The sequence below is a fragment of the Furipterus horrens genome, unplaced genomic scaffold (genome assembly GCF_987537825.1).
Source record: "Furipterus horrens unplaced genomic scaffold, mFurHor1.1.pri manual_scaffold_5, whole genome shotgun sequence".
NCBI lineage: Eukaryota > Metazoa > Chordata > Mammalia > Chiroptera > Furipteridae > Furipterus > Furipterus horrens.
Window position 1 is genome coordinate 112,554,495 of NW_028327175.1, and position 18,825 is coordinate 112,573,319.

The window sequence follows — 18,825 nt, forward strand, 5'->3', positions numbered from 1 at the left end:
CTGAAGACTAAACCCACCTCTGTTGTGAAAATTATCTTATTGATTCAGGGGGTTCACTGTAGCGGGTCAGCAGTCACCATGCTAAGGCAAATATGGCTTGTTGAAACAGATTCCCTAGTTAAATTACTTAATAGATTCAGAGGGAGAGGCGATTTCTTGCAAAAGGCCAGTGTGTACTTACCATTTGTGTAAGGGTTGACAGTCTTTTTATTTGTCATTACACGAGCTGTGGCATTATTTACCTATGTACACAGAAAACTCAAATGAGCACATATTCTGGGGCCAGCCCACAGTTCAATTAGTTGCATGCATTATGACTGTGATTACTTATTAAAAAAAAAAGAACTAAAATGCATTTTAATTTATAAAAGGCAGTAGGTGCATAACAGAATCATACATTTTTATAATTACATTTACTTCATAACCATTTTAACTTACAAATCATTTCAATAAAGCAATGTCATATCATTTAAAAGTTTAATAAGGACACAGTAAAAGCAAATTAAAAGAAACTGCATAATTGAAGATTTAAAAGCATGCGTGTACTCCATGGTAACACAGAAACAATATCTTTTAAACATAAAATAAGGTTCATATGAAGGAACATGCAGTGGAGTAGAAGAAGGGAGAGACAAGGTACAAGGGAACATAAATGTCAAAAAAAGGGACAAACAAGTTTTAGCCGTGTGCAACACTTTAGAGGGGAAAAACCATTGGGAAAGCAACATCTAGCATTCAACACTTGGAACAAGAGCCTTTTACATCGCAAGAATTAACAAAACCATTCAAGCTTTAAAGTCACAGCTAACAAAAGGATAAAAGAGAGGGTGCATTGTTTAACACAATATGGAGTTAACGATCTGAGTAAGATGTGCACCAGTCATGTCTCAATCCAGTCAGTGCCTCCCAGGCTAGCTTAGAACGTACACTCAATTACAGGCGTACCAATATCCAAAAAAATAGAGCATCAAGAAAACTTAATACAACAAGTCAAAAAAATTCACGTGGTATATATATGTATATAGATATATCAGCACTAAATACGTGTAACGGCAGATGGACTTCACCACTTACCATTCACCACCATCGCCAGCATGGGTTTGTATACAGTTACCATGGTTACTGAGAGTTTGGTGAGGGGCCTAAGCGTTATCGTCGAGGGGGGAAAATGAAAGGCAAAATATGCAACATCTTACTCCAAAGACTGAAGCATTCATAACTGGTTGTTTTTTTTTTTAAGTTTTAACAAATATGACCCTGTGGCCATGTTGAGGGAGATCCAGTGGTAGAAGGAGGAGATTCTGAGTACTGGAATTTTAGTTAATTTTATCAGTGAAGAGGGGCCAGATATTGCACAGGAAATCCTGTTTGTTTATTCACTTTATTATCAAAAGAATATAAAGGTTCAAACTGGCTTCTTAAAAAAAAAATGAAAGGTTTAAGGATAAAACCTCTCATTTTTTTTTTTAAAACAAAACAATTGTTCTTTTGAATGCTATTTCTTTCTCAATTTGGCTTAATTTGCACACCACTGTGGATCCCTCATCAACCCTGCAGTGGAAAGGAAAAGAACAGGAAAAAAAAAAAAAAACTGCTCTGTATTTTGTTTTGTTTTGCAACAACTCTCGTCACTGTTTGGAATCTACTGCACCCATTGACTCTTAAAACATGGAAAATAAAAAATAAAATAAAAACAAAAAACTTTCAGATTAACCTTTTTTTGGTCTCACGTTTGCCATCCACCTTTCAGCAGTAATAAGAGTAACATAACAAAATAAAATGAAAAAAAAAAGTAAGGCCAGTTTTCCTTTTTATATATAAATATATATGTATATATATATATATATAAACAATGAGAAGGGAACAGGGTCACATACAAGACACAATGATGCATCTGAAACAACGAATGAGCGTGAAGCAGACATTTATCAAAAAGATGTAAAGGAAAATATTTTGAACATGCACCTCGATTTTACGGCCCTCTACCACGGTGCCGTGTAATTTCTCCCTCGCCCTGTCCGCATCGGCACTATTTTCGAAAGTTACGAAACCAAATCCCTGCATGCAGGAGGGAGAAGGGAAAACAACATGCAGATTATTATTTCAGTCAACGACCACTGTGTAATGTTCTCTCGCTTTAATTTCTATGTCTTGTCCTGGCTTCCGTTCTGTAACATGCAAATTAGAGAAATTATAAGAGTACTAAGATGTGCAATCAGTAAGCAACAAATGTGAACAAGATAGTTTCTTTTTTCTGTCACAAGTTAGCTATAACCCCTGAAGAATTCAAAGAATGATACCCAAAATACCTTTCTAAACATCACTACAGAAGAAAATAAATCTAACGGAAAGAAAATGAGATCAAAATAAATTTACAGTGTCTTCACAGAGAATAAAATGAAATAATGAGGAAAAAAAGGGAACCACTTTCTTGACATGCAAATTAAGAATAAAATAAAATAAAACATGTGCACAAAATTCAACAATGAATGCCAAAATCTTCTAACATTGCCTACAGTCATGCTGTGTGGTTTTAAGAACATCTCTTCTTCATGCAGTTTTAGGGTTATTCAAATTGATCAATTCTATAGCCTTTACTTCTCAAAAACAAAAATTAGAAGCCTAAAAAAAGGAAAGACCTTTTTTTATAATAAATTGTAAACTCTTGGATCTAATAAACAAAATAATCACATGAAATGAATAGAAATAAACATCAATTGATCAATAATGCAAACAGTTCAAGTACCTTTTTTGTATTAACACTTCCCCATCACCCACCAAAAATAACACACATGCTTCTACGTTTGTCATCTTTCCAGACTACTTTATTAACCAAAAAGAAAAATAAGTAAACATATTATAATGTTCTAACACATTATGCTGGTATTCATTTGTCATATCAACAGGTAGAAAATAAAGAAGCTTTGTTAATAGAATGTTATTCACAATAACACTCTGGGCACTTCCTCTATTACTGACAGATGATACACAGACCCTTGCCTTCATCACTGGCATATTTTGTGTTAATATTTCAGCCTCAAAAACAACCCCACTAAAAGTCACATTGTCAAAATCCATCTTTTATTCTCCACTGACATTGTTCCTAAGAAGAGTACAGAAAATATAATACATTATTTTTACAACCCCTAAAAATATGTGTACATCATGTTCAGAAATATACACCAACCTTTTGAAACACATACAGTGTAAATTGACCCAGCTTGTTCTGGTTTCCATGGTGTAAGCTGGGTGAAAGAATGCGATGTGTGGGGATGGCTGGACTTTGCATAAAGGTAAATGCTAGCTTTAAGCTTAGTTGGAGCAGGAAGATATTCCATTTCACTAATATAATGGACAGTAATTATGAGTAACCGGTAGTTATAACTAACTAATGTTAACTCACAATTTCACTCACTAGGTTGCTAACATGTTCACCAAAGCTCAGAAGTGTGCCCAATTGTCTGCCTAACAGAGGACTCTGCAGTACTAATGTGGGTTTATCTATAGAGGACACACAGCAGTTCTGAATAGATTCAAGCTAGAGTAGATAACTCCTTGACAGGATACTAGAGTGAAAAAAAAAGTTATTTAATTTGGGAAGTTGGACTGAATTACCTTTCATAATATTTTCCATGGTGGGGATCTGTTATTAGGATATATCAGTAATATTTGATTAATATAAGATTATATGCCCCATAACAGAAGGGCGCTATTTAGGTGGTATGCCCATATTCGGTACTCAAGTATATTTACTTGCTAACCAAATAGTTTGAAAATAACAGCTCTTCAATGAGCAAATGACATAATTTGGGGAGTTTTGCTCTCTTTGATACCTCTGCCTCTTGGCCAGTGGGTCCCAAACTTAGTTGTACATCAGAAGAAACTGGGGGCATATTTAACATTTAAATACCAAGCCCTGCCACATATCTACCAGATCAGAATCCCTCAGCGGAGCCCAGAAATCTTTGTTCAAAAAGCTACTGTGTTTTTTAGCCATTTGATTCCCATGGCCTCTTACATCACCAAGCACCATCAAAAGAAGGCTTTGGTTCTTTTTATGAAGTAGAATATTGTATTGCCAATTTCTATAGAGCAACCTATAGACTGGGGTGAGTTTTGGAGGTGAATATCTATCTGACACAGTTATTTGGATCTTATATGTAGGAATACAGCCAAAATCACATAGCAATGTTGTCTTCCTTGCCTATAAGCCAAATTCCCTTGCATCCATAGCCATGCCACCATACATTTAATAAGAAATAAAGGAAACCAGGACTCTGGCTACATCAGGGGCAATTTTCTCACTAGTCAAGGAAGGAAAATTTCATAGTCCAAGTCACGTGAATGGAGGACTTGGTGGGATGATTGATGTCTATGGGCACTAGCGGTCATTATCACCATAGGGCAGGGGAGAACGTGGCTAGGTGAAACAATACAGTCAACCCACCTGCCTCATATCACCCTAAAGAACCGAGTTATCATGAATCTAATATGAACCCAAGGCAAACCACCCTGGCCTAAAATCTGCATTATGCAAGTCAGGAAGAGATAAAGTTGGAAATGAAATATATTGTGAATCCCAAGGAAAGTTCATAAACTACGAAGAAAGACTCCACACCATTCTCAAGTCCTAACCTTGTTTTGAAGTAATGACAATACACTGATTATTATTTTTATTTTTTAAGTATATTTTTTGATTACGTTGTTACAGTAGTTTCAATTTTTTCCCCTTTGCACCCCTCTGCCCAGTACTTCCCTTTCCTCCAGCAATTCTGCCCCCCTTAGTTCATGTCCATGGGTCATGCACATAAGTTCTTTGGCTTCACCTTTTCCTATATTATTCTTAATCTCCCCCTGTCTATTTTGTACCAACTGATTATGCTTCTTAATCCCTGCACCATATCCCCATTTCTCCTCCTTCCCCATCCCAGCTGATAACCCTCCAAATTATCCCCATACCTATGATTCTGTTCCTATTCTGGTTTGCTTAGTTGTATTTTGTTCTTAATTTTTGGATTCAGTTATTGATAGTTGTGAGTTTATTGTCATTTTAGTGTTCATAATTTTGATCTTCTTTTTTTTAAGTAACTCCCTTTGACATTTCATATAATAATGGCTTGTGATGATGAACTCCTTTAGCTTTACCTTGTCTGGGAAGCACTTCATCTGCCCTTCCATTCTAAATGATAGCTTTGCTGGATAGAGGAATCTTGGTTGTTGATTATTATTATTATTATTGTTACTCTTACTTTCTGCTAAACTTCTTTCTCTCTCTCCCCTTCTCCCTCCTTCCCTCTGTCTCCTCCCCCCCACCCCCCCACTCTTAGCTGCTCAATACTTCTCTTTTTAAGCTGCTGGGATAATGAGTTGAGATTGGGCAAAGTTGGGTTCATGAACAGCTTGCTCCAGAAGCAGTCCCCCAAATATCCAAGGGACTTTCGTACCTGTTCCATTAGAACATCATATGCTCCTCCCTGACAAGAAGTGATAAGGCCTCTTGGATCAGACGACTGCCAGAATCCTCATCTAGGGAATTACACTATAACCAGAGAGACCATCCCCTGGCCATTTTCAGGTACCCTCTCCATCAAGCACAGGTACCAGGCAATGCTGAAAGCTGGTGCTGAGCTTGTTTCTTTTTGACCTGCCTCATGGTCAGAATTCTATCTCAAGGAAGCAGCAACTTGCAGTTCTTAAAAATACTCTGAATATTTTTATCTCAGTCATAAAAACGGAACAAAAGAAGCACATTCTGGACCTAGCCTGGTCCTGGCCTGGAACTGAGTTCAATGCTGATGTGCAACCCCTTAAAGATCAGGAGTGCATGGGGCTAAATGAAGAAGGCACAATGCTGTGAGAGAGGGGGTCTGTGAGTGTGCTGCCCCATCATGGGAAGGCCTGGTCAATAGGCCAGATTAATGGCAACTCAAAGATAGACTGCCAGACCAGTGTGACTTGATTATTTTTTAACCTTTTTGTGAATCATTAATTGTGACTGTCTCATACCCCAGTTATTTTTTTTTTTTAATTTCAGTCTTATAGCATAAGTTCAGGTGGATAACTTCCTTTTTTTGCATTATGCAAATACATTTTATATCTTACATGAAGGCTCTGAAGCACCCAGGATGGATGAGTACACTGATTTTTCATCTTATATGAAAATCCAATCCTTCTAGTTTCTAGTGCAGAGGACTGCTATCTGTAACAAGGGTAGCTGTTCATAAGAGTCTGAAGGTTCATTTTCCTGTAGAATTAAGAGCTTCATATTTTGCTTCTTTTCAATGACCTTTGTACATGCATCTTCTTCTCCTTGGAAGGACACCTTCCCTCTTTCTCTTCCCTGGGAAATTCTAACCCATCTTCAGCTTACATGTCCCTTCTTCCCAGAAGCCTTACCAACTTCTAACAACATTGGTCTGCCGGTTTGGAGTCTCGGCAGCCTCTCATTCATCACAGAACATAGCACACTGTACTGCCGTGGTTTGTCTTCCTGCTACTCAGGAAAATCTGTGAGGATGATGGGAAGCACTCTTGTCTCGCTCACAGTTGGTTTGCCTGTCTGGTACCTGCAATGTAACCCACACTCATAGGTACATATTGAATCAAAGGCCAGACTGTATATTTCCTAGGTATATTAAAAAAGGAGCTATATTTGGCTGTATCCCCAAATAAAACATTTCAGAACTAAACAAAATGTTTTTAAATCTCCTAAAAGGAAGAATAAATTATAGGACCTCTCACGGCTAAGCGCTATCTAATTCCCAGTTTCAGAGTCTGGCATATCTATGTAAAATGTGGTTTCCTTGTATAATTATCCAAACATAATTGCATTAATTATCTTACACATTCCTAGGTTAATATAGATACTGCTTGTGTAGATACAGGTGTATATGTACACACACACACACACACACACACACACACACACACACACACACAGAACATACAGCCATACTCAGTTAGTGTTAGGTGACCTGCCTTGGGGACTGTCCACAAACAAAATGGCCAGATGCTGAGCTCCTAGCTCCTCGGGGCCCGCCCACTTACTGGCTGTATCTCCAGTACCAAATGATGAAAATGAGGTCATAACAGCAGTTCAGGTTTTTCGGCCATTAAAAAGAAATGTTCCTTTAAATAGGTCCTTTCCCATAAAGGATAATGTCATGTATGAAAAATATCCCTGGGTCAGCCGCTGCCCCCATTTAGCAGATCCCAAATGGTCAGTCTCTATGACATTCTTACCTAAACAGTCAGCCCCAACACCTGCAAGACCAGACTGGTTCTTTGAGAGGCAGCATAACCACAGAAAAAGAGGCTATTTTTTATGTTTCCATTTTTTTTAAAGCATAAAGTCAGTTTCTAGATGAGGCAAACTCAAGTGGTCTTATTCCTAAAACCCCAGAGACAGGCTAATCATGGAAATGACAGAAGTCTTAAAAATAGCACTGCCATTGTACTTTCAAAATAGCAAATGATATTCTCCTAATGTTCCAAAACAGCTCTCAGAAGGAGTCAAATAGCTTTCTCCAACTGGCAAAAGTTACAAAACAAAATATAAATTAAATAGAAAAAAAAAAAGAAAACCTTTAAAAGCAGGGGAGCTACAGCTTTGGATTAGAAGAAAGTTGGCCAACATTTCAGGTCCTCATGTATGACTTTGCCCAGAATACATCAGGCCTGAGTGAAAGGAATAGACTGGGTACATTGTTTTCTTCATGCACTTGGCTCTGCAGGTATAAAAATAGTCCCTGTAATGGTTTTCATATAAGAAGCAGAGAGTTAACTTCTTTCTTCCATAGCCCAGAGTTCAAACTACTAAGACATTACAAGAATAACTATAAAATATCTGAAATTATAGAGTAACAGCAGTCCTATAACTAGAACATTATAGAGATTATAATGGATTGATTTTTTAAAACTCATCTGGCATATCACAACATCATTTTGGCTGTGGAGAAGACAATACTGGAATTTTCTTCCCTCAATCCAATCAGCATTATCCTATTTAGTTTTATACTAAATCTGCTTAGGAGGAAGGGGTAAAGCCTCATGGGGAAGACGTGGTTACTATACTCAAGAAGCTAGATAAAACCAGTTCTTCCAAGTAACTCTCCTGGATACTGATTTGTCCCAGGTCACCTGTGTAAAAAGAGTTACGGGGCTAAAATTAGTATTTTTCTGTATCAGGTGACCACTTTCTCTTAATACTCATGTTCACCATCTGAGGAGGCAAGAAGACGGGAGCTTAGACTTCCTGGAGGCCTGAGGAGTAGGGTGAGGAAACGAGGCCCAGTTACTGAAAGTGCTCACTACATGCCTGCTGAGGTCAGTGTGAGTCTTTCTACAGCACCTTCCCCTGTTATCACCCAGTATCTGCTGCTGTGCCAAGTGCTCTGTTTTCCTCAAGGAGATTCTTGTGGGGTTCTTGAGTTTTCTGTGGGTGCAGGTGGAAGTAGGACACTTCAGCAAACACAGAACACCAGAGGGAAAAGGGCATTATGCATTCAGATGAAGTTCTGGCTTTTGCCTAAAACAAGAAGACATAGCGTTCATAACTGTAATAATTGGCCTGGAAGGTTTATGAAACCACAGATGGCTGGATCCCAATTTCCGAGTTTCTGAGTCAGTATATCTAGTTTGGACCCTGAGAATTTGCATTTCTAGAAAGTTCCTAAATGATACTGATGCTGCCGGTCTGGGGAACCTCACTTAGACAACTGCTGATACAGAGGATATTTTGGGATAGTTTGGCCTTTTTATTTTTCCCCAAAATATTTCCATTCTGAAAGTGCTGTAGCCTCTCTATATGACTACCGATTTTTACTAATACTGTGTGTTCTAGAAAAATCAACTTAAAAATTGGTTTTCTAGGAAAAAACAAAATCAAAGCAGTAGTAAATTGCAAAATGTGAACTGGTAAACATACTAATGAATAAAACCATATTCAAAAGGTTGGTGTATATAAAATTTTCTCCCCTGCAACCCAGGAAAATAACTGCACTTTATTAATACAGAATAATCACATATTTACCTGCTCATGAGACTATCAACTCACTTTTTAATATAAAGAACATAATTATCACTGAAAAACAAAAATGTAGCAACAACATTATTTTTTTAAGCATGGGTAATTTTCCTCTGGAAACTTGAAATATATAGATAGATAGATGTAAAACAGCAATTCTAAATTACCCCCTTATATATTTTAAACTGAACCCAATATATTTCCCACCACTGTGGAAACTGGAATTGGTCTCTAAGATTTCCCTCTTAAGTATATTTCACAATGTGCTGATTAAAACAGTGCAGTTGTTTCCCATTACTTATAACAAGCATTTTTTAAAAAGCTACACAGTTTCTAAAGTGAATTAAGTTGCTTACCTTTGAGCCTCGCTCATTAAAAATAATTTCAACATCTAAGATTTTACCAAATTGCTGCAAAGAAATAGAAATATTTTATAAGCAAGCAGAGAAATGAAGTAAATCATATTATGCACATTGGTAATGGTACCCCATGTCAGAACCTTTTTTTTTTCTCTTTTAATAGACAAGGATACACATTTTATTTTATTCTATCACTAAACAATGCACTTGACCAAGGGAAAATACAACTACACATATTATTCCCATATTATGGCATATCCCACCAAGTGAGATATCATAGTAGGGGCCTGGTACAAAATAGATAATCAAGAAGTTAATTTTATTTGCCTCTTTATGTGTGCAGGATTGCTTTCCCAGGCACTGAGTGGCAAGGGTAAAATATGTCTAATGTATATGCCAACCCTCCTAGGCTACTCCACTAACCACTGCAGAAAAACCCTTGAGGAAGTGGGATTTTGATAGTAAAATGTCCAAATAGAATATGATGTTGAGCATTTTAACCCCCAACCCCTGTAAAAGCTAGAAACAGTTAGGCCGTGTAAAACAAGTAAAGTACAAACAGATGAAAGCAAGATCCACTCTATGGGCGCCCATCAGAATGAAGACACAAGCACAGTTGTGATTAGTCCTCAGGATGAAATGTACTTCTCTCCAGATGATTCTCCATGTTGTTAAACAAACAAATAGATTTTAGACAATTAGCATGAATGTGCTCTATCAAAAGCCAAGGCAACTCCACATATTCAAGTCTAGGAACACAATTTCAGATGACAAATAAATTGGAGAGTCATATATCATACAGCTGCCTAGTTAAATTTAAATTTGAAAATGTTCAGAATAATCATACCCTGAAAATAATAATATTATGGGCATACTTATACTTAATAAAATACTTGCTATTTAAAATTTAAATTCAACTATTGTATCTTGTATTTTTTTTTCATTTGCTAAATATGGCAGTACTCATGAGAAAGGATATCAAGCAATTCTTGATTCACACCTAAAGAAAAAAAAAAGGAACATGGACCCTGAAACCAGAACCATCTGATAATCCAGAGTTGTCTTCCTTGACCTTGAAGTCTTATCAGCTTTCTTCAACCACATAAAGTTGAGTGGGCAATTTTTGAGTGCAGGTGGGAGAGGGTGGCATAAAAGTAGGGAGTATGGCCCAGGAAAAAATATGATGGAAATTTTACCCTGGTGCAGAATGAGAGCAAATATTCAGATTAATGATTATAAAATCAACAGCAAAACATTTTTAAAAAGATGTTTGCATCCTCTTTTCCCTTTGTTTTGAGTGTTCCTGTTGTTGCATCTGCTTCTGCAGCTTCGATTGCTATTGCATCCTTTATCACTCTAGGAGATTCTGTATTCCACCTCTCTACCCTGGGCGGGAAGCAGCATGGAGCAGCCTCTGTGTGGTGGAGGACAGCGTGCTTTGGAGGGAGGGGCAAGACAGAAAAGAAACAAGGTGAATACAGGTTTGAGGACAACTTCCTGACCGAGGAGCATCAGTCATAGAATGCTGGTATGCCCTGAGAGTTAGAGTCAAGAGAGTCCTACTAAGATTTTTTAAAAAATTATCTGGAACATACAGAGGTTATCCACTGAAACATACAAATTAATTTACCGTACTTGGACAGACAGAAAAACATAGGCATACTCTAGTTGAATATAAATAGCTCAAAACTTTAAAATGAAAGTAATTCTGACTACAAGAAAAAGAAACCCAAAGCTACGTCATCCCTGTGCCACTGAAATGTGCCCATTGCTCAGACTGTGTACCCATGAAGAGGATCATAAACTTGAATTTTTCTTGTTGAACAGAAGTGCTTCTCTGCTTCACAAAGGAGGAAGACAGGAAGAAATCAAGAAGAGAAAGATCAACTAAGAGAGGAGATGAAAGCATGGTAGCATGTACAGGCACACCTCAGAGAGGTATTGCAGGTTCGGTTCCAAACCACTGCAGTAAAGCAAATGTCACAGTAACACAAAGTCACACCAATTTGGGGGGTTTTCTAGTGCATGCAAAAGTTATGTTTACATTATACTGTAGTCTATTAAGTGTGCAATAGTATTACGTTTAAGAAATGAACATGCCTTACTTAAAAAAATACTGTATTGGCCAAGAAATTCTGACCATCATCTGAGCCTTCTGTGAGTCATAAACTTTTTGCTGGCAGAGGGTCTTAGCTTCAATTTGTAACAATGTCCTATCTGCAGAGCACAATGCAGTAAAGTGCAATAAAACAAGGTCAGCCCATACAATGGAAATACCAAGAAACACACAGCTAGCTCACCCTGCAATTTCTGGACACTCAAATAGTCTTTTGATCAATAGAATACTCTTCTACAGAGCCTTCTCAGGGCCCTAGATTTGGGCTGAGAAAATCATTAAAAACAGAAAAAGAAAACTTTCGGATTTGGGTAATGAAGGGTTTGCCACTAAAAGGTGAACTAGATTTCATAGTAAAAAATCCTCCAGCTGTGTGAACTCCTCAGAAGCAGTAATTTTGATATAACCTTAGAAGAGTCAGTCCACACAGATGCTATCACAGGTATTACAGGCCTAAGAGCCTGAGAGCACACACATTTACGGATAGAGATGCTTATAAAGGACTTCTTCCAAAACCAGGAAGCAAATGTCCTTTATGGAACATTCTCTAAGCAGTCAACACACAAAACACTTCTTTTAATATAAAATCTTGTTGAGAAAGAACCAATCAAAAAGTAATCTTAGCATGTGTCTTTCACTAAATGAAACGATGACACCATATGCCCCAAGATGGTCTCAAATGTTTGCCTCTTTGGTCGCTGCCTTGGGCTGATGATTCTCAAAACCAAGGAAACGAGCCTTAAAAAGAATGCTGATGTCAGCCCCATTTCTGAGTCAGTTGTGTACTATATTTATAGTATCAACAGTTTAATTGGGAAGTTTGGTGCTAATGATGTAAATACAGCTGGCACATTTTCAGTTTAAATAGACACGACTCATTCCCAGACATAACTAGCATTTGTTTGCTCAACACCAATGTTCAGTAGCATTCAACAATGTCTCAGAATCCACGCAAGGTGTCTCAATAGCTGTACCAAGAACAAAATCCAGAAGCGTACAGACATGCACATGGGCAAATATGTACCAGGCATTTGTAGACATTCTCAGATCAAATATTTCTCTGAAAAACTGTGCAAGATGTTTAATGGATACAGCATGAAACATGAAAGTAAAGGTTAGTGCAAAGAGTGTACAAAGAGACTAAGAAAAGGCATCATCTGAGTTTTCTTGGGGTCGGCTTCATATTTAGAATGCAGAGAGGAGGCACCATGCCATGTCCAAAAAATTGGCTTCACTACTTATAACAGCACAGTAGATGGAACTCTGGCATTAACATTGAAGGTGCAGATATCTCTATTACTCTATTTTATTACTGAAAGCTGCTTTTGCATGTTCTGAAAGTTATGTGATCTGTTTTCTGGTGACCATAGAGAAAGACTTCAGTAGATCATATTTATTCCCAGTGAGTATGTATTGCGATAACAAAAGCAAGGCTGTGATCACAAAGGTACTGTGCAAATTTGAAACCTGAACTCACTGAGCAGCTGTCTCTGAAACAATTCTACCATGGAACGTGTTATATATCAATGGTCTGGGTATATTATAATCACCTCTCTCTTCCCAAACCCAGAAATACTTAAATTTTGAATATTAGGGTAAATTGTGCTTTGTATTCAGAAACAATATATTGCAATTAATCTGGTGAAAATCCATACATTCCTTTAATGGGATCATCAAGAACTCAATGTAAAGGAAGTAGAGGATCATGAACGACCCCCAAAATGAAGATAGAGCTGAAGAAGTGAGTTGACAGGCTAGAACCAACATTCCTTCTATTGAAACATCTAGGACCAATTCCCTGATCACATATTAATTAGATCCATTCACTCACACCTCATCTGGTGTTTTATAAAGATATCTACTTTGGATATGGTGGCCACATAACTACTTGACCAAGAAATGCTCTATCTTAAAATAAATAAAAAAAGAAAATCTATAATGAGAGAGAAGAGGTAATGACAAACACTGAAACAAATGCCTTCAAAAGAAGAGAAAGCAAAGAATATGAAGCGCATATGGAAGACAAGATAAGCAGAATGGCAAGGAAGAGGCACTGAAGCCACAAATTAAAAATAAAATGTGAGGTACTTGTGGTAACCATTAGGCATGCAGAGGTTGCAGACTTCAGGGCTGAATTATTAATGGTTACAGAAGTTGTTACAAACACTGCCAGGTTTCAGGCAGTTTGAGAAAGGAGGCTGCATTTTTGTCTTGTTTTGTGTTGTGTTTGAAATCCCCCCAGCCACATTTAAGAAAAGAGACAAAGGGGAAAAGCACAGAGATTTTTGCGAGGGTTTTTCTCCATCTTCGCCCTCACTGTTGCTTCTGCCAAAATGAAGGGACAAAGACAAAATATACCACCAAAAAGAGACAAGACAGATGATGTTAAAATGACTTGGAAAATACCAAATGGGAATTAAAATGTAATTTATTCAAGTAAGTATGACCCAGAAGAGGAAACCATGCTTAATTCTCTCAACTGGGGTGTGCGAAGCCAGGCAGAATGTTTACAGATGCCTTCCAATGTGATTCATGCCACTAAATGTATCACATAACCAGAATGGGTTTGCCACCACTGATGTTTGGCTGAGAAGAATTCTTTTTTTTTCTCAGTGTTAAAATTCCATTTCTCCAGAATGATTGTTGAAAGCCTAGGAGGCCTTGGAGTTACTTATTACAGAGTCCAGAAATCCATATGTGCCCAATAATATTTTATGGATAAAACCCATAAAAATAATCTTGCATACTTTCTAAATGGACACAGATGCTGTTTGTGATAAATAAAATTAATTTTAATATTACTGAATGTATGTTCTGTTTTCTTAGTTCATAAATAGTAAGTGTATTTATCATCTTGTCAGATTGAGGTCTTGTCAGTTGCTTGACAATTTTGACTTTTATAAAAAGTGGCTGTGAAAACAATAGACTTTGATCAAGACTTGACAACTGGTAGTACAATCAATCTTTTGGCAAGATTTTGCTCTGTGCCACCTGCCCTACCCCAGTTAAGAGCAGAGAGGCTTTACATATTCATGCATGCAGGAGCCCTTCTTTGGGAGTTCTGGCTGTGAATATTTTGAATGCCTCTCCAATTTAGCAGTGTAGCTCTCCTATAACTTCCGAGATAACCCAGAAGACCAGGGAGTAAAGAGTACCCTCAAGGGTGGGAATTTGGGTGCGCTGCAATGAGTGACACCATAAAAGAACACCAGATGGTCATCAAAAGGACCAAATTAAAAGCCAATATCCAAGAAATGCTTGATGAGTAAAGATGGACTGAAGAACAGACATCTTCTTAACCTGTGGCAAAAGGAATCTAATTCCTCTGGCTTCCCATCACTCAAACATGGTCTCACTGCTTTACACACACTTAACCTCCACTTTAACTTTGAGTGCTCTGCACTTTTCAAAGTCATCTTTGACCTGAAAGTGCCCAAGGGTATATCTGCTCTGCAAGAGTTAGAGGGCTCAACTCAAGGTTATTACCAAATGAGAGAGATGAAAGTACAGAAGCTGACCTTTTCCTCTGAAATGTCAGGATTCAAGACTGGATATCTTCAATATTAGAATGCTTGTTCTGTTTCTGTGTCAGATGTGCACTTGATAAACATCATGCATGTTAAAGAAATAAAAGGTGTGAGCTAACCCCATAGTTGCAAGGCGATGAGCTAGAGCTTCCTTTTTCATATGGGTAATGAGATCTACTTTGCCCAGAGCTAGGCATTAAAGCTGGGCTTTTTCTTACTCCTCTTGTCAGATTTGCACCCATCCAAAAACTCTTAGAAGAAGAATCTCCAGGCAGCCAACCTTTACTCTAAGTCAAATGTTAAGAATGTATTTCTGTTTATTGAATCCACAGATACTTCCCACCAAAGCTGGGATGGAATGGATAAATAGACTGAGTGCATTCGTAAACATGAATAATATCCAAGCCCATCATAGCTTTGTCCTTGGCGAAACTAAGCCCGAAGAAATGGCAAGCTCATCCTATCCCAAGGCGGATAGTGCAGATATTGTCCAGAAATACTGTCTAAGTCATGATGTCCCACGAGGAAGCAACCCTATCATTTATTTTCTCTGCATTAGTGGTGACTTCTGCCTGCTTCTACATTTCATTCTGGTGCCTGGGCAAGGTTGTTATTTGTTGCACACAACATTATAATAAGAACCTCTGACTCCTCATCACTGATTCCAGGAGAATGCATATTGCTGGATGAAAGTCAGACTTAGAAATCTCTAGCTTTTGTTTTGTTTTGTTTTGTCTTTTAACAAAGCTTAGGCAGAACTAGTTGTTCTCCACAGTTGCATCTGACATCTCAGTGCCTGGGAAAGAGTAAGGTATGCAGGAATATGTCATGATAATTTGGCAACTGCAATAGAAAGAAGAATCAAGATGAGGCATAATGTTTATTTTAGCCATGGCATGGGATTCATGCGTTCAACTTGGGATCATCAATGGCCTTGTTTCAACAGTGTATTATCTGGGAGTTAATTTCCCAGTTGATATTTAAGTTACTAATTAGCAGGATACCGTTTGGCAAAATGGAAACACGGCAGACATAGGCAAAGAAATTCATGCTATAATCATAAAGAGATCCTAACCACCATATACTCACAAAAGAGGATCTAAAAACCTCCCCTTTTCACTTTGTAAACATCTCACGCTTGTATTAGAAAATCAGGAACTTACAAAGAAGGAGGGACTCTGAGGACCCCAGAGCAGGCACTACAGAGGAGAAAGGCGGTACTTACGCCAAACATTTGTCGGAGGTCTGGATCCCGGAACCGGAAGGGGATGTTGGACACATGCAGCCGCTTGGGCTGGGACTTGTTTTCTGTGTTTTCAGAAGGCTGTGTCTGGGGTTGGCCGTCCGTGGGCGCTGCATCATCTGTCTGCTAAAAAATTGAGAGCAAAGCATAGAGGCTCTGAGTGTACCCAAATCTTCCTTCCCAAAATGCTTTTGCATCCCCTGTATGGTAGGAAAATGTCAGGACAGAAGTATAAGGGGAGGAAGGAACTGCTGAGTCGTTTTCATTCGTTCAACAAATGTTTGTTGCGCTCTGAGTGCCCATCATGGATCTGGGATTTAGCAGTGAGGAAAGCAAATATTCCTGTCCTCCTGAAGCATAATTCTCACAGGGAAAGACAGCCAATAAACTCGTTAATAAATAAATATGGAGTTGTCAGAAGAAGATAAGCACTAAGGAGAAAATAAAATAAAGAAAAGGGTTAGTTGGTGCTGGGGGATGGGTTGGGGGCAATCAGAGAACAGCATCATCAAGAAGGGGATAATACTCATAAAGGTAGGGAAGGGTGTATCCCTTAATCAAGGCTGTTCAAAATCTTAAGATAAGCCTACATAATTTTTAGGGCTGTGTAGATGAGACATTAGTAAATATGCTAAAACATTTGAAGAGGCTGTTTGGTATTCTGTAGTCCAAATAACCGTTTGATTGACTTAATTTTTTTTTATGGTTTGAAGTTTTTGTTTCTTGATTGTGCAGACCTATGCTGTTCGTTGAAGTTCACTCCATGTGGCCACTTAAATGTAAAACATTAAAATTAAATAAAATGTAAAATTCAGTTCCTTATTCAGACTAGCTAAATTTCAAGTGATCAGTAACCAAATGTGGCTAGTGGCTTCCATATTGGACAAGCAGATATAGAACATCTCAATCACTGTAGAACTTTCTATTACATTAAGTTGGTGTAATGTTACATTATTAACATAACTCATCTGCCTTCCATCCCATCCCCCCCAAATAAAAGCCTAGATAACATGCTATTACATTGACACCTATATATAAGCAGGAAGTAGGAGAAAAGTCACAATAACATTTGGTATCATTGTCACCATTTCCACACTCTCAGTTCTAGAGTTTCAACATTCAGAGATGTTTCATTTTTATATGCTTTCCCTGCAATTAGCGCATACTGCATATAGATGGCAGTAGATGCCATCCACATCAGATACCTGCTTCTCTGAAACCAAAATGTAAAACCTATGAGGAAACCCATCAAATTTATGAGCAAAGAATGGCCCTCACCTACTTATGAGCAATTTAGAAGCATATAACTGAGAAAAAACTATCAATGCAGGCAGCCAGGTATAATAATAAAGACAATTTTACAAAGTGAAATACATACATGCCAAAATAACATGAGCATGATTAGCAACTTTCTCATCAACCTTGTATTAACTGGCAGATTTCATTTATTATTTTATACTTTCCCATCCTATATATCCTGAATTGCATTTTGAAGTCAAGACATCCAGTTGACTGCCACAATACTTTGCAAGCTGGTTTCATATCGAAAGGCCTACCAGATGATTTCTACTTCCAAATGCAGTGTTATGATGGCAATGACAATGTGCTTATGCTTTTGGAATGAGAAAGAAGGAGGATGGTGATTGTTTTCTAGTCTGGAAAATTAATAGTAATAATACTAAATACCTTATAAGGCCCTGTGAAGATTGAACAAAATAACATATGTCTACTCTGCAGAATTCTTGGCACATGGTATGTAGTCAATAAATGAAATGTAATACATTTTTAGAGTGATGATTTCTTTTTTAATGTTGAAAGAGAGGTGTAAAAAGCCTTTCTTATGAAACATAAAGGAAAGGTTCTCATTTAATTATTAAATGCTTCTTTACTGAGCAACTACTATATGCTAGACATGGAAGTCAGTCGTCCAAATCACATGTAATTCTCATTTACTAGACAAGAGTTAAAGTCAGTTGTCATATACACTGTTAAAAGCTGGGATGAGAGTGAGTTAAAGAGGGCTGAGTAAACTTAAATCGGGGACACACAGCACTGTCGGAGATTCCACAAGTCTTGCCAACTCTATAGGTTAAATCTTAAGTGACAGATGTCTAAGAGAAGAGGTGAGGGGGACTGACACTGTTGATGGGGCAGCAAAACATATGCAAAGGCTCAGAAAGATGATCATGTTCTGGAGTCAGGGGAATATCAGTGGACCTTTCTGTCACTGTTCAGAGAGGGAGTGTATGAAGGATGGGCAAGACAGCACATTGCAGAGGGAGGCAGGGGGTTGGAATATGAAGAACTCTGTGTGCAGAACAAGAGTATAAATTTCATCCTAAAAGATATGAGGAGCCATCTAAAGATCATAGCAGGGTGACATGAACAGCACATGAGCCATGGTAGAAAAATGACAAATGCATGTGAAATGGCTGGCTGGCTCACTGACTAAATGGGTCGATGGATGACGAACATATGAAAAAAGTAAAGAATGAAGGCATGAATGATCAACCTTGCCACTTTATATAAAGAGCTTATACGACTCAACATCAAGA

The 18,825-nt window shown here is 37.9% G+C and overlaps 1 protein-coding gene across 10 annotated transcripts in view; it reads right to left on the bottom strand.

Annotated features, from left to right (window-relative positions):
• Positions 1-18,825, bottom strand: part of RBFOX1 (RNA binding fox-1 homolog 1) — a 349,131-nt gene that overhangs the window by 114,142 nt on the left and 216,164 nt on the right. For 8 of the 10 annotated variants that reach the window (XM_090277043.1, XM_090277044.1, XM_090277050.1 and 5 more), the window contains exons 3-6: positions 16,253-16,396; positions 9,382-9,435; positions 1,966-2,058; positions 182-242 (exon numbers count right to left, since the gene is read on the bottom strand). In XM_090277043.1, the coding sequence (XP_090133169.1) occupies positions 182-242; positions 1,966-2,058; positions 9,382-9,435; positions 16,253-16,396 (352 nt within the window). The remainder of the gene's footprint in view (positions 1-181; positions 243-1,965; positions 2,059-9,381; positions 9,436-16,252; positions 16,397-18,825) is intronic. The other 2 variants (XM_090277051.1, XM_090277045.1) reach the window with 1 other exon arrangement.